This window comes from Lates calcarifer, linkage group LG7_1, assembly GCF_001640805.2.
Source record: "Lates calcarifer isolate ASB-BC8 linkage group LG7_1, TLL_Latcal_v3, whole genome shotgun sequence".
Lineage (NCBI taxonomy): Eukaryota > Metazoa > Chordata > Actinopteri > Centropomidae > Lates > Lates calcarifer.
In genome coordinates this window covers 3892462-3907395 of record NC_066839.1, presented here as the reverse complement: position 1 = coordinate 3907395, position 14934 = coordinate 3892462, and the positions used below count along the sequence as shown (strand labels likewise).

Sequence of the window (14934 nt, the reverse complement as noted above, 5' to 3'; positions counted from 1 at the left end):
CTGTCTGCTGAGTCACGCAGGTGATAAGAGTGTGTCGACGCTCTAATGTGCTATTTTTGTGTGACGCTGAAACTGCTACTCCTCCTGTTCACACTCAAACCCACACAACAGCTTTAGTGTGGCATTGTGCAGGGAGACAATGAAATACTAATTAGATTAACACGCTACTTACATGAGAGGAAAGTGTGGAAATAACACAGCGAAGGAACGTTTTGATTGTTAGATGTTAGAAAGTCGAAAAGTTGTAGAGAAACTGAACCCTTCTGTGGATTTATAACATTTTTACTTGACGTTTATTTCCAAAATCAGAATATTAAGGCTTGGAAAAGGTGTGCAGTTTTGACATTTAAAAGGGTGCAGGGACCCTTAGATTTAAATTCATAGCCTGACTTGTAAGCTGATGACATTTACTGCAGCATAAAACCACAACTGGAGAGAATATAAAGTGAGTAAAGTAATCAAAATTAGGACAAAAATGATGTGATGGAGAGAGATGGATGGGAGTGTTGGCTGAGGGATATGACTCTGTCAGCCAACGTCTGTGTGTGTGTGTGTGTGTGTGTGTGTGTGTGTGTGTGTGTTTCTAAAACTTCCAGCATAAATATTTCACTGCTACTTACTTAGCACAGAGTGTGTCAGCCCTAACAGGGCTTAAACTCATACATACAGTATACACCCACTTCTTAGATGGCGCTTTTACGCTGCTTGTCTGCTGCATATTCTATGGTACATATTTTTACTCCACTTCCCTTTTTTAGCTCTTGGGAAAGGAACATGTGAGTTTCTGTTTGGGAGCCAGTGAGGTTCATCTTTCTTTCCTCAGCTACACTCAGTTCAACAACATCAATTTCTGAGTAAATGTGAATTCCTCTTCAGGGTCCTTCAAAGAAAATACCTGGTTCAGATCATTATTAGCTCTGTGATCAAGGACATTTGAACTTGTTTTTTTAACACAAACCAGAAAACCTAGAGGTTCAAGAAGGCTTTGATGATTTCATGAAGAGAGAAGTCCTGTAGATGTACTAGACCAAAACAGAAACCCTTGTACACTGGGATATATTTTTAATATTCAATGCAGCAGTCTCATAATAAAAAACTACCATAGCAGAACATAATATACTGTAATATGTATTAAAAACATCTTTCAATATCATATAGTCCAAGTCAACAACATCACAGAGAACAGCATCAAAAATGTACATGTATCTGTACAGCAAGAATATTTTAAGTTTTTTTTTTAAGGATGCATGTGTTCAACTGAGGGTCATACTAAAAAAAACATCACTCCATAGCACACATAGTGGTCAAAACTACACAGTGTACCTTTAAATGTGTGTTATATATCTATATATGGGTACATAGGATAAATATAGGATATTGCTAACAGTAACTTTCTTGTGCCTGATATTCAGAAAGCATCAAATACCTAAAATTCCAGTATCATGACGTCTTTGTATCTGATATGAGTCGCTGAAATTGCCCCCTAGGATTACAAACTGGGACCTGGGACCGGTTTAATGAGCCTGAGGTCTAGCTGTTCCGAACCGCAGCCTACCACTAATTTGACTGCAGCCGAGGCGTGCAGTGCCACCAGCCTGAAATAGCCTTGTGATGATGCCTGATCTCCACAGAGTTCTTTATTCCACTCACACACAGCCATGTGAAAGCAAGTGATCAAGTATTCTCTTGCATCAAAGTTGCATAATGAGGACTTGTTTTAAATGATATTCCACAGTAGACCCGATTGGAGCTGACAGCTGCATTAAGAGAAGAGTGTTATGCATTTCCATAGTTATTAGATATATGTTCCATATGCTGAATTCCTCTTCTGTGGCCCTGCATGATTTCCACGACCTCATATTCCCCTCCTGCTGTGTTCAGGTCCGTACAATAATTTGCCATTGTTGAGCCCTGTTGGAGATTATGTCGTCAGTGATGGTGCAGAAATGCCCCCGATTGAGAAGAAGTGGCAGGGAGGAGGAGGGTGAGGGCGAGTAGCTGCACTCATTCGCTCCTCACTCACTCACTGCCGCTTCAGTCATCTGTTTTATATCTCTGCTGCAATACAACGGGCGAGACAGACGAGAAGAAATGAGTCCTCTTCATCCCTCTGTTCTTCTTCATCTCTTGATTCTTTTGTCTGATCCAAGTTTCATCACGTCTAGTTAATCATCTTTTCTTTCATCACCTCCATTCTTTCATCACTTTAAATTATAATGAGAGTTGTCTGTGAGAAGGCTGGGTTCGGAATTTAAATGAATAGGTTGGCTCTACCTCGGTCTCGCCCTCTAAATCGAGCCGCAGGGTATGACATGAATCCTGATGTGTGACATAAGATTCCTCCCCACCTGACTTTGTCTGTTTGTTGATTGACCAGTGACCAGAAAATTCCCTCTGTCGTGTCCTTGATACCATCAGACTGATGAAAGCCACCTCACGTAACAATGAAGTCAAGTTTTCATATATTGAGAAAAATATCATGTACTCATTGTACAAGTGTGGTAGTAGAGTCTTAACTGTAGTTGAGAACTTCCAAATTCACCTTTTCTGGTGAGAAATCTTTCTAATAGTACCAGAAACATTATAAGAAGGAGTTTAATAGCACTTAATTGAATGAAAATTTAAAGCATAATTGACATATTATCTAAATTTTTGATGAGATGACAAAGGACTTGAAGTTTTTGAATGAAAGTTGGACTCTTGAGCCACCCCTTGACTTGACCATTTATGTCTGGCAGATGCTTTTACCCTGAGTGACAAAATTAAATTTCAGTTCATTAGCTGATCAGAACAACATTGTTATTGTTTTATCGCAATTAAATTTCTGACCAGAAAGTTCTGTCATTCTGTACTTATTTACTTAGAGTACAATAGTTTCTTTATTGTAGAAAATGTAGGTTTAAAAAGTTTTAAAGCTCGAGTACTTTATACTTTTACGTATAAATGAACGTGTGTTCCATTCTAGTCTGTGCTAAACGAGTTCACACAATGCTGAATAAGCTGTATTTTGCAGTATAGCTTTAAGCTTTATGGAGTTTTAAATCTGGTATCTGTGTCAACCAGCAATGATTTGTTTGCCCGAACTGAAACGAAGGGCAACTGTAGCAACGGAGCCAAAGTATGCTACAGCAACTATAATAAACAACAAGGAAGAATTGAAGAAAAGTTTCTGGTTCCGAGGAAGGATTATTGTCTAATAAAGAAAGCAATTGATGGTGTTATAAGACGCGTCAACAATGTTTATGTAATTACACTTACTGCCAGAAGGGGGAGACAAATGTTCTGCGCTGCAGCTTTAAAGATACTCGATGTTTGCATATTAACAATGGTTTAGAAGTTTAGTTTGGCTGACTCTCACCACTCTCATTAGTGTTGCTTCTAGTGGAAGAAGGCAGCTGCTTTCAGCAAAATACCTCTAATGTACCTGCTGCACACAACCTGTCAAACACCCAACATCACACACAGAAAGTAAGTGTGAGGTATTTAGCAGAGGAATGACCTCTTAAGAGCTGATGATGGTGGTCAAAAACATCAAGTGATACACGTCACTATAGATTAGGGACTACAGGAACTGCACCTATAAGAGCAAAAAGTTAACACAGCAGGTAAAGCGAAAGCATTGAGTTGGCAATTATCCCTAGTTTGAAGCTACTTAGTCATTCAGAATCCTTTTTTATTCCCCAGAACCCATTTGACCATTTGATTTACGAGCAAGCAGTAGCCTTGAGAAAACTCTTTGCAGAGGCCTGTGGGAGGAGAACGGTGGGTTTTGCTGTAGCATGAGGTTTTATTGTGGAGAATAGGCAGTTACTAGGACCATTCTTTGTTTGTTTTAGGGTTGCATCAGGGCAGTAAACCTGATGCAAGCAACTACATGGACACTGTAAGGAGGGAAAGTAGTAGCACACTGAGGTGTAAATAATCACAGAGTGGCACATTAGCATTGTTTTAAAATTGTTCAAACCGTTTTTACATGTGCTTGTTTATGTCAGTTGGTATTCTCTTGTTTTAGTGAGGACAGGAAAACTGACAGTTTCTATCTGAGAGAACAGAGAAACTTTCCTCGCTCTTTGACCCTCTAAGCAGGGGGTGAAACACAAGATGTCATGAAGCATTATACATGAATTACTGTGATTTTTCACTCTTTCCTCCATTCAGATCAATTTCTGTGAAGTCCCATTCATTTTTATGGAACTGTGTCACAGTAGTCAATACACTGAATGTTTTTTTTACAGCATTACAAACTCCATCCCCCTGTGTAATGAATAATGGTGGCAGATTTCATTTGACATTACAGCAATTTCCCTCAGCTCTAATTGTCCTTGGAAAGCAGCAATCATTGCACACTATAACAGAAATCGTTCCCCATTCATCAGCAGGCATAATAAGCTTTATTATGGTTACAATGCAAGAGCTCTTTCTCTCCTCTCTGTCAAGGACAATGAAATTGTTTGAAGTATTTTTAGAAATTTGTACAGATGAATGCAGTGAATGTAATGTCAGACAAAGAGGAGAGAGACGCTGGATCTGCACCGTGACTGAGGGATTTTAGTTGTGTTTGGACAAGTGTGAGACTGCTGTCAGAGTTGATGTCCATCTTCAGTCTCTTTATCGAGACTTCACAGCTTTACAAAGCGGCTAGCGTGGCAGTAGACTCTTAGAGTTGTTGTTTAACTTTGGTTTGCAAGAAAGAATTGTACTACACCCCTTCCAAAGGAAAAGAAAATGGACTTGCCACTTTAAAAACACACCACAAACACCAATGAAAATGTTCCTTGGCTTCCAATAAAAGGTGCACAGCTTCACTGGATGAGGACGTGAAATGTTTCACCTTGTCAGTGCTCTTTGGCTTTGACACTGTTTTGTGATTCTGATTGGTTCCCACAGGAGCTGGAGCAGCAGTTTGAGAAGGAGCGCCTCTCACTGGAGGAGCAAAAGACGCTCCTCAGGCAGCAACTGGACGAGCTGAAGGAGGAGCTGACCTCCAAACTCACCTCAGCCAATGAGGAGGTAGGAGAACCAGACCTTTACATTTGTGACTGATTCATTGTTGAGACATCAGAAATGTTTCCACTGTCCATTTGACAGTCTGCCAAAGATCTCTGTTAAATTTGGTGGGAGCTGGCAGTGCAGAGTTCATTCCTGACCTTGGAAAGACCAGCTGACAATGGCTGAAGCTCTTGGCGAGTAAACAGCTGTTGCTAACGCTAGCTATGTAGCAATAGCAAAAACGTACATACAGAACCTTTAAAAGTTGAGTTTCATACTTTGATCATCTGCTGATGAAGATCATGTTATATAACTGAAAACCCCAGAACAGAGATTAATGATCATTCACAACTCTTAACTTCCTGTTGTTAATGTCACCTCCAAAAGTTGGAGAAACCAGAGTCTGCACCTTGAGCTCCTTAATAATATGTCTGACATGAATAATGAGCAGTATTTACCATTTGAAATGTGAAGTAAACACAGTATATTCCAGTCATATTATCAGCTGAAAAATGAGGGTCGCTTCCAAGTATGCAGCTCCTGTCTTACTGAAAGGACACAGTAAAATATATAAAATTACCTGCCTGGTATGTGGAAAATAAACCAAGCTAAGCTCAGGAGTTATAGCTTTTTAACAGCCTGAATGTGGCAGAGGATATAACTGGCTTATAGGTTTCTAATTATGTCATTAATAACAGTCATCTCTTTAAAGCTTCTGTCTCATATTATTTTTAAATTTGGCCATGAACAGCAGCAAATCTTCCCATTCCCTGGATCAATCAGGTGTTGTTTGTCCTGGTCATAAACACAGAGTTTTTATTTTTCTCTATCAACAGTGATTCCTGTGTAAAAACCCTCTACATTAATGTGTTTGTTGTTGCTCTTGTTTTTCTCTGCATGCACATATTTTCTAAGCTGCACTTTGAATGAATATCTGATGAACTGCAAAACTAACTTATGTGGCCACGTTGGCAAAAATACATGGTCCTGGCTCATTTAAAAATCAGAAACAGGAAATGGTTATTAAATGCATGTTTGATGGAAATTCCACCTTGCTGGGCATAAAATGCTGATGTGGTTTCAAGGTTGCTGCAAGTGCAACAGAGGAGAGGTTGTGGAATGTAGTTTATTCTCTCTGTCTAAATCTGTTTGTCTGTTTTTCCGTCTGTTTGTCCTCCCCCGCAGGTGTCTCGGCTGCAGGGGGAGGTGCAGCAGGGGGAGCAGGACATCGGAACAGCTGAGGGTCAGATCTCCACACTGAAGGAGGCGCAGGACAAACTGCTGGAGGAGCTGGACGCCACCAGGGCCCGGCTGAGGGAGACCAGCAACCTGCTGACTGCACTGCAGGTCGGCACACACACACAAACACACATTTGTTTGTGCTACACACTCACATCTACATGTCTAACCTCGAACTATACGCTAACCTTGATCTGCCCTTTGGAGAAGTGAGGACAAAACAAAATGTCCTCACTTTCAAGGTCTAAAAACCAAAGATAGAAGTACAGACCTGCAGACACAACAGTGCTTGGACTAATTCTACTTTCAGAATATTTCTTATTCGGCTGAATCACACTGTATCAGACACAACATTAAAACCACCTGTCTAATATTGTGTAGGTCCACCTCAGACCTACAGGACCTATGAAGGTGTCCTACGGTGTCTGGCACCAGGACATTGGCAGCAGATCCTTTTGGGTCCTGTGGGTTGTGGTGTGGGGCCTCCATGGATCTGGTTTGTTTTGGTGCATCCCACAGATTCTGGATCTGGGGAGTTTGGAGGTCAGGTCAACACCTTGGGTTTAGGTGGGTGATACGTGTCAAAGTAACACCCAAAAGAATGTCAGGACCCAGTGGTTTTAATGTAATGGCTGATCGGTGTAGTTAGTGTTTTCATTATGTCCTTACTGAATTAACTGGAAATAAAAAGTAATGTTGATCTTTTTCTCTGTTAATTCATGACATGTTTAGACTATAAAACATCAGAAAATGGTTTTAAAAAAAACTTAACGCTGATGTCTGCCCACTGCTTGTTTTCCAAAATATTCAATTTACGTTTACACAAAAAAGACAAAAGCAGCAAATCCTTGTGTTTGAGTTGCTGGTCTTCTTGATAAATGACCATACAGTTAATCAGCTATCAGAACGATCAAACGTATCACCTCTTTGATTCATCATCTAATCTTTTCAGTCGTACAATGAAAGACAAGAGCAGATTTTTGCAAGGCTCCCGTGTTCTGTTCACCAGTGTTGTTGGATTGACATTGCCTGTAGCCAACATCTGAGCTGGCTAATGGCACTGTCACTCCAAAAAGCTCTGGCCGTTTTTCACGCTACAGAAAATCCAAAAGGTTTTCAGAGTCGCCCACAGAGCTGGATTCTTGTCAGGGGCGGGGAAAAACCTCTGAGCTGGATTTAGACACAAACGCTTTCAATTGAAACCAATGTGTCTGTCTGTCTGTCTGTCTGTCTGCCTGTCTGTCTGTCTGTCAGGGAGAGCTGGAGACCCAGAAGCGTCAGCATGAAGCTAAACTCATCACCACCAAAGAAGAAGAGAAACTTAAGATGGACAAGATGGCTTTGGAGCTGGAGCTCAAATGGACCGAAACACTCAGGTGTGTGTGTGTGTGTGTGTCTGTCTGTCAGTGTCTCAGTGTGTGTGTGTGTGTCTGTGAGATGGTGAGTATCACTCACTGTCTTTGTCTTATCTCTTAACAAAGACAGAGCATGAAATTAAGAGTGGATGGGAAATTAAAGTCTTTCTGTTTCCGTATTTTTGTTTCCCACACTTACTAGAACACACACACACACACACACACACACACACACACACAGGTCATCCAGCTCACGATATTGACCGTGACGGAGCATTATCCTTGGAGGGCTCTGCAACTTCTCAGTTCAATCCAGTGTTAAAGCCGCCAGCTCAAAGTCTCTGGTAACGTCCACAGACCTTTGAAGTGTTATTATTTAAGAACCTCAGAGAATGAAATTGACTGTTTTGAGGTGTGAACTGATGTGCTCTTCACACAGCGAAGTCGGCAGCCACCAAATGACTCTATTAGAGTTTATCTCAGCATTAAACAGCAACTTAATGGTCAAAACCAAAGTTTTTCCACTTGAAATAGATTTTTGTCCTTTTGATGCTGAAGTGAAGTGGATACATTACGCTGTTGAATCTCATTTATTTCTGATTTATTTCTTTTTAGCTTGTACTTGCATTCACTCAGTGTACTTCAAATTCAGGTAGTGATGCCCTGTATTTACCAGAATGCCTTTCAGAAACAAGTGTCTAAAAATTGTACCAGTTCAGGGGTCTGTGTCCCAGTTACTCTTGATAAATCACAAAACACATTGTCAACAGTTTTCAGAGGGACTTTTTTTTCATGGAAAGTACTTCCAGTGACGTCTGTGGATTATCCAGAGAAAGGGGACAGTGCTTCTAAAAAGAGAATTTATTATTAAATGGGGTTGTTAAGCTATTTTCCAGTGCTGTGAGCTCCACAAATGAGACTCTGGTCAGGTCCATTTATTGCTTGATGGTAGAAATCAGACAAATATCTCAAACGTAGACAAGTCCTTGTCGGTGACATTTTCCAGCTTAACTTTAACTGTAAAGTGCGTCTGTTTGTTGGAAACTTCACCTAAACATTCAGTCACTTCATACAAGGCTCTGACTTTCTGCCCCCCCCACCCCTCCACCCAGACCTCTTGGGATCCAGGGCCTGCATCTGTTCAGCCTGTTTCTCCAACTCTGTCTCCAACCCTGGACAAATATTACCAAACTAATTAAGGCCAGATGGCTCTACAGCTAAGTGAGACAGTACTATGTGCATGTTTTTCCTATAATTTCAGTGAATGAACCCTTAAATTTGATTTTATTATGTTAAAAAATAAGCCAATAGATCATTGTTGGACTTCATGAGCTGCTCTCTCTGATCCAGTGCCACTCCTCCTGTCTCCTGTAGTCTCATCTCAAGCACCTGCTCATTCCCTCAACCTGCAATTTTGTTTCATCTGTTAATGCCCCAGCTCTTTGTGAAGGCCGCACTTGATATTGTTTAATATTTTCCTCACTCTCTGAACCCATCGATATCTTTGTGTCTGACAGGTAGAGCTGGGTAAAACCTTCATTTTCAGATTAATCACAGTTTTTATTTGAATGATCCAGTATCAGGTCTTAACATAGTAGTTGCATTGTGCTGTTAGTGGTTCAGTCGGGCCTGCAGGATGTGTAAACTGAGTTATTACAATGTAAAACCGACTATGAGCCGCCTTTAGTCACAACAGTCCTGCTCACTGTGACATGGCTAATTACAGTGTATGTGAACCCACAGCAGTTTACTGGACTGTCATGACATGTTCAGATATCAGACTGACGTCCTGTCAACACAAACAGTGCAGATGAAACAGTGAGCAGACTTTCAGTTCCTGTCTTGTCTGTGCTTAGAGTGATCATTAAAGTGGATGTCTCTTACTACATCATTAAATGAAATCCCACCACATGTGGTTTCAGAGCTGGTCACTTTTCTCAAATTCACCTGTTCACATCATTTACCCTAGGCTGCAGTTCAGTAATTACAACATCTCAGATCAGTCGGACTAAACCTGTAAACCTTCAGATTACCTCGATCTTGGGCAATCATCAAGACTGTACAAAAAAAACACTGTACATAGTGAATATAATGGACCTGATGATCCTCTCTCAGATGAAGGAAAGAGTTTTTAAAAAGCACAACAAAAATAGAGGACCACTAACCATCAGATCTAACATCAAATTATGAAAGAACTGGTGCTAAAATACCAGGAAGCTGTTTAGGAACCTCGAGCATCCTTCTCCTCTTATCTCAGGAATCATCACAACCTAAATCTGTCAGCAGCCTCTCTCCAGACAGTTTTTTATTATTATTTTTACACCTCCCTCGAAGTATGAAGGGTTTTTTTTTTAACCCAAGTATTTGTGAACACAGGTTTCCTCCTACTAGGGATCTGTTTCACTAATCATGTATATTTGGCTGATTTCACCTGCTGTATACTTTCTACTAACATATGGCTTCAAGACACATGCATAGCAGCCAATATTTTAACAGTGTGGAAATATATACAGTAATAAAAAGTGACAAAAACCAAACACAAGAGGAAACAGTATTACATGCAGCAATATCAGTGATGATGTGACATTAATGAGTAAAAATGGCCGCTTCACAGACAGATTAGAGAACGTCTGTGTTAATTTTCTGTCTGCTGTGCTGACAAACCGACTGTTCACCAGTTCAGTTAAATACCTAATACATTTCAGAGTCATAATGACAGTGAATCTTAAAAGCAAAGGTCCGCACATTGTATAAATAACCATAAAAAGTATTCATACAGAGCTCTTGTCTATTTGTCATTCTTCCCCTCATCTCGGTCTCTTCTTCATTAGTTTTCATTCATCTTCCTTTGTCTTTACGCACAGAGCTCCTTATTCTCCGGAGAGCGTCTATTCATTTGGTGGTTGGGGTGAGTACACTGTGGTTAGTGAGCCGTCTGAATTAAGCGGGGCTGGCTTTAATCCCTGTTTCACAGTGGAAGCAGTCGGTTTCTCTGCGATAGCGTAATCATGGAAAGAGCTCTCAGGATTACCAAATGAACAGAGGTGGTCCAGCAGGTCAGCAGACTGAAGCACCGACAGCACCGTGCTACTGTGTCCCAGTCATGCAGGAAATCTTATAGAACATGTTACAGGTTTGATTCTTTTGTCCCTAGATACAGTTCATCAGTGAATATGTTGACCTTAAGCCATGCTAGCAGCATCTGTCTAGGAATGTCATTGACTGTCAGTTGGACCACCACTTTGGTCCAGACTGAAATATCTCAACGACTACTGGATGGATTGTCATGAAATTGTGCTCAGACATTAATGTTCCCCAGAGGTTGAAGTCATGTAAACTAGCACCACCTACAGGTCAACAATTTCACCTAGCCAGTGAAATATCTAAAAGTTAAGAGATGGATTGGCTTGAATTTTGTACATTTAAGGTTCCAACTATCAGATGGGTCGCCATGAAATATACTGCAGACACTTGTGGTCCCCCTCAGGATGAATTCACTTTGTTGGTTCCTTAACTTTTCATCTAGCACCACCATCAGGTCCAATTTGTCCATTAGTTTGCTGTCTGACCTGCAAAACTAATGGCATGCCCATTAACCTCAGCCATACTTTGTGTTTATGGGAATTAGCTAATGTTAGCATGCTAACACACTAAACCAAGATAATGAACGTTGTGCCATTATCTGATAAACATTAATATGTTGCGTATTAATTTTAATATCAGTATTGTGAGCACACTGGGTGTTGAGTATGCTAATGTTAGCATTTAGCTCAAACAACCACTGTGCCTGAGTACAGCTTTGCAGATCTGCCAGCATGATTGCAGATTCTTTGATTTGTGTAACTGTGGTTTAGCTATCAAATTTAGCATGACTTGATTTCCTATGAGGCATTTAACACAGTAGTAAGGTTAAAATGCCGCATAAAGTTGTGGTCGTTCTGTAAAATATTCTTTAATGTTAGCTTGTTAGCATGCTAACGAGTTAAAACACAGTGAACATTAAAGCGCTACTAAACATCAGCACATTAGCATGGGACTGTTAGCATTTAGCTCACAAATGCTTGCTCTACAGCCTCATGGGATCATTAATGTTTTGTTTGTTAAAATCTCATCTGGACATATTTGAATGTCTTCCTGTCGTGTCTCACACAAATCTGGACAGACTTTCCAACATAATCCATGTACACAATTTGACATTAAAGCTCAATGGTGCAAATTTAATCCTAAAATCCGCTGCAATCAACAAAAGTCCGACAAATACTATAAAACCCTGTGTCTCATGAGAGTTAAATGTAATGAAACGTTAGCCTACATACTCATCTGTTACTATAGCCAGTGTTGGATATAACACTGGAAACAGCTCTTTCTAATGGATGTTGAAATGCATGTCCTTTAGGAGAGCTGCTGTACTGAAGCTCCTGCAACGTGAAGCGGTTACTCACCTGCCTGAAGCTGAGTCTTCAGGCAGTTTGATTTTTACAGCAGAGTTTGTATAAGAAACCTCCAGCAGGTTTTTTGCACAGTAATATTTGTGCAGATGTGACTTAACCGTGCACCTCCATCTGTGACTTAACATTGACGAGGTAAATAGCCCAAGGACATGTAGTATTTAATTACACTCATTGCCACGTACAGTGGAAGAGTGTTTTTGAAAAGCTTTCATTGGAACAATGTAACTTTGAACTCAGATCGGCAGGAAAATACAGGCTAATTTACGTCTCTCATTGAAGTTGCACCCAATCTCTGAAGTTCAGCATAACATTTCCTGTTTTTCCTTTTCTTTTATACAACCATATCTGCTGACAGTAACATCAGAAAATGGAGATGAGGTTAACGATAGGAGTTCAAGTCCTTGGTTTGAATATTCTGATGCCTTTTTTTTTCGTGAAACCGTTTCACTGTGAAAACTTTCATATTGAAAAGGTTGGTTAGTTTTTGACTTTAGAAATAGTAGTTTGACAAAAAAAATCTCGTAGCCCAAGATCCACATGTTTTAGCTATCTAGTGCTCATTAATAAAAATATTCAAGTGTTACAAGTTCAAGTGGATATGTTTTAAATCACATTTGAGACAAAATGTAGCTTCATCTGTATTTTTATGAGTACTTTATACAATTCAGATACACTAAAGACATATTATTGCCAGATGTTGAGGGGCTAATGATTGTAACTGTGGCTTACACACAACATACAGCACAAACAAGTCCATATGCATCATCGCACACACAAATACACACCTTAAATGAGCGTGTTTGCCTTACAGCTCATAGCACAGGCACCAGATTCCAGCCAATTATCCTACATTTTATCTGGATATTTCTCCTGTGTGTGTGTGTGTGTGTGTGTGTGTGTGTGTGTGTGTGAGACTGCCTGCTACTGAACGAGGACATGAATGATGACACGTGTCAAGTGTGCTGCATGATGAACGTGACTGTCTGGTGCGCGACTGCACTGCCGTGTGTCTACATTTTCCTATATGTGTGTGTGTCTGTGTGTGAGAGAGTATGTGTGTGTGAGAGAGAGAGAGTTTGTGTGTGGGGCTGCCTTCAGTCTGACACTTCATGGCTCTCAAAGTGACAAAAAAATGTGTTTGCTTGGATACTTCGTTTAACAGCTGCCATTTCAACACCCACACAACTGTTAACGTTGGCAACACACTCACACTCACACACACTCACAGAGCCATGCAAAAAGCTGTTAGCAGCAGTATTAAAGAGTCATGGTGGCTCAATAGATGCAGTGTTGAGCTCTGATAGAGGACCATTTATTGTTCCCATAAAGTGAATATTGAGCTCTCTGAAGCATCTTTACCTTCACAGCAAAGTTTGTCTGAGCCTCGTCCTCCAACAGACACTGTTGCTGTGCTCTTGTGAGCCGTGATAACAGGATGTTATGCACAGAGCAGAGCACAAAAGAAACTATAAATTGTATTTACTTATTTCTCCAAAGCATACCATGACATTTTAGATGAATTTCTTACCTCTGTAAGAGCTCAGAGAAGCTATTCAGCTCATTGTTTTGGTTGTCTGGCTCACAGCTTCACTGTTCAAGCGGCAGCAGATAGCAAAAAAACCTGATTAATGCAGCTTTAAGAGGTTGAGGACTGTGGACTGTGTGTCATATAATAGATGGGCATGCAGTACTGATAGTCTGAAGTAGCTCCAAACATTCACGTCACCAAAATAAGTGGCAGTTATGTTGAGTTAATGGTGGTAACGTTATAATAATCACATAAACTTTACTTTGAATATATTTCATAACCTACTGTAATTCAGGTCTACCTCTCTTCAGCTGTTACTCTGATTTTCACTCATACATGGTTATTCTGTTACACTTTGCACAGTCCACAGTATGAACTGATGCTGAATATATGTATGTGTCTTGTTGTTTTGTAGGCAGGAGTGTAAGAAGCTGCGTGAGGAGCTGAGAGAGGAGCATGAGGAGGACAAGACCTCAGCGCTGGCTCAGCTGGCACAAACCAAGGAGCAGGAACTGAGCAACGCCCGGGAGAGCTGGCAGAGGAAAGTGGAGGACCTGCTGGAACAGGTACGACTCTTGTTCTCAGGTGTTTTTACATGTGTATGTGTCGAACTCGTGGGTGCTGTCCAGCTCCCATTTCTTTCTTTCCCTCTTGTCTTGTGTTTCTGTGGCTTTAGAAAATCTGTATAGAACGAAAGCTTAAAATGGAAAAGGAGCAGACAAAGAGATATGATCACTAGTGGAGGTTCTCCCCCCTTTAATGGTTAAAGATGGTTTTAATCTTCAACTTGTGCTGCAGATCTCTCTGAACACAAAATACCAGATGCCTACAGCTTGTAGTCAAATACCTATAATTATACCAGTAGTAAAAAAAATCAATAGGGAGGGAGAGAGTATGAAGAAGGCGATAAGAGCATCTGCCTCTCTGTAAGACCTCCTGTCTGTGCCAGACTGACTTATTTCTTCCTCAGCCTGGTGCACAAACTCACTCACACATCCATTACACAAAGCTGTGGTGAACACACCAGAGTGGGCTTCTGTTGTTAATGACCGCCTGCTAATATTAATGTAGCGTGACTTAGCTCTCCTGTGGTCATCACACAGACAGACAAACCGTGTCAAAAGCTCTATTAATGTTCATTTTTGCATGCTGTGTGCGTCAGCTGCTGGTCGTCGCCGTTGTCGTCGTGCCCGCCACTGCCCTGCGGTCCACCAGCGCCCAAGCAGTGATTAATGCGTCTGCTTCACGCCTCACAATCAGCTGAGCCACATTTATTTACTCTAATGTCAAATCAGAGCAGCAGTCAATCTTTTGATAGATTCGCACAGGACAGAGACGACGCTGTTTGTAACAGGTGTCAGTGCCAGTGATG

At 40.8% G+C, this 14934-nt stretch overlaps 1 protein-coding gene across 3 annotated transcripts in view; it reads left to right on the top strand.

Moving 5' to 3' along the window:
- The window catches only part of fam184ab (family with sequence similarity 184 member Ab), a 118954-nt gene that overhangs the window by 66079 nt on the left and 37941 nt on the right, over window positions 1-14934 (top strand). For all 3 annotated transcript variants that reach the window (XM_051071756.1, XM_018679516.2, XM_018679517.2), the window contains 4 exons: window positions 4888-5010; window positions 6175-6336; window positions 7483-7604; window positions 13978-14128. In XM_051071756.1, coding sequence (XP_050927713.1) covers window positions 4888-5010; window positions 6175-6336; window positions 7483-7604; window positions 13978-14128 — 558 coding nt within the window. The remainder of the gene's footprint in view (window positions 1-4887; window positions 5011-6174; window positions 6337-7482; window positions 7605-13977; window positions 14129-14934) is intronic.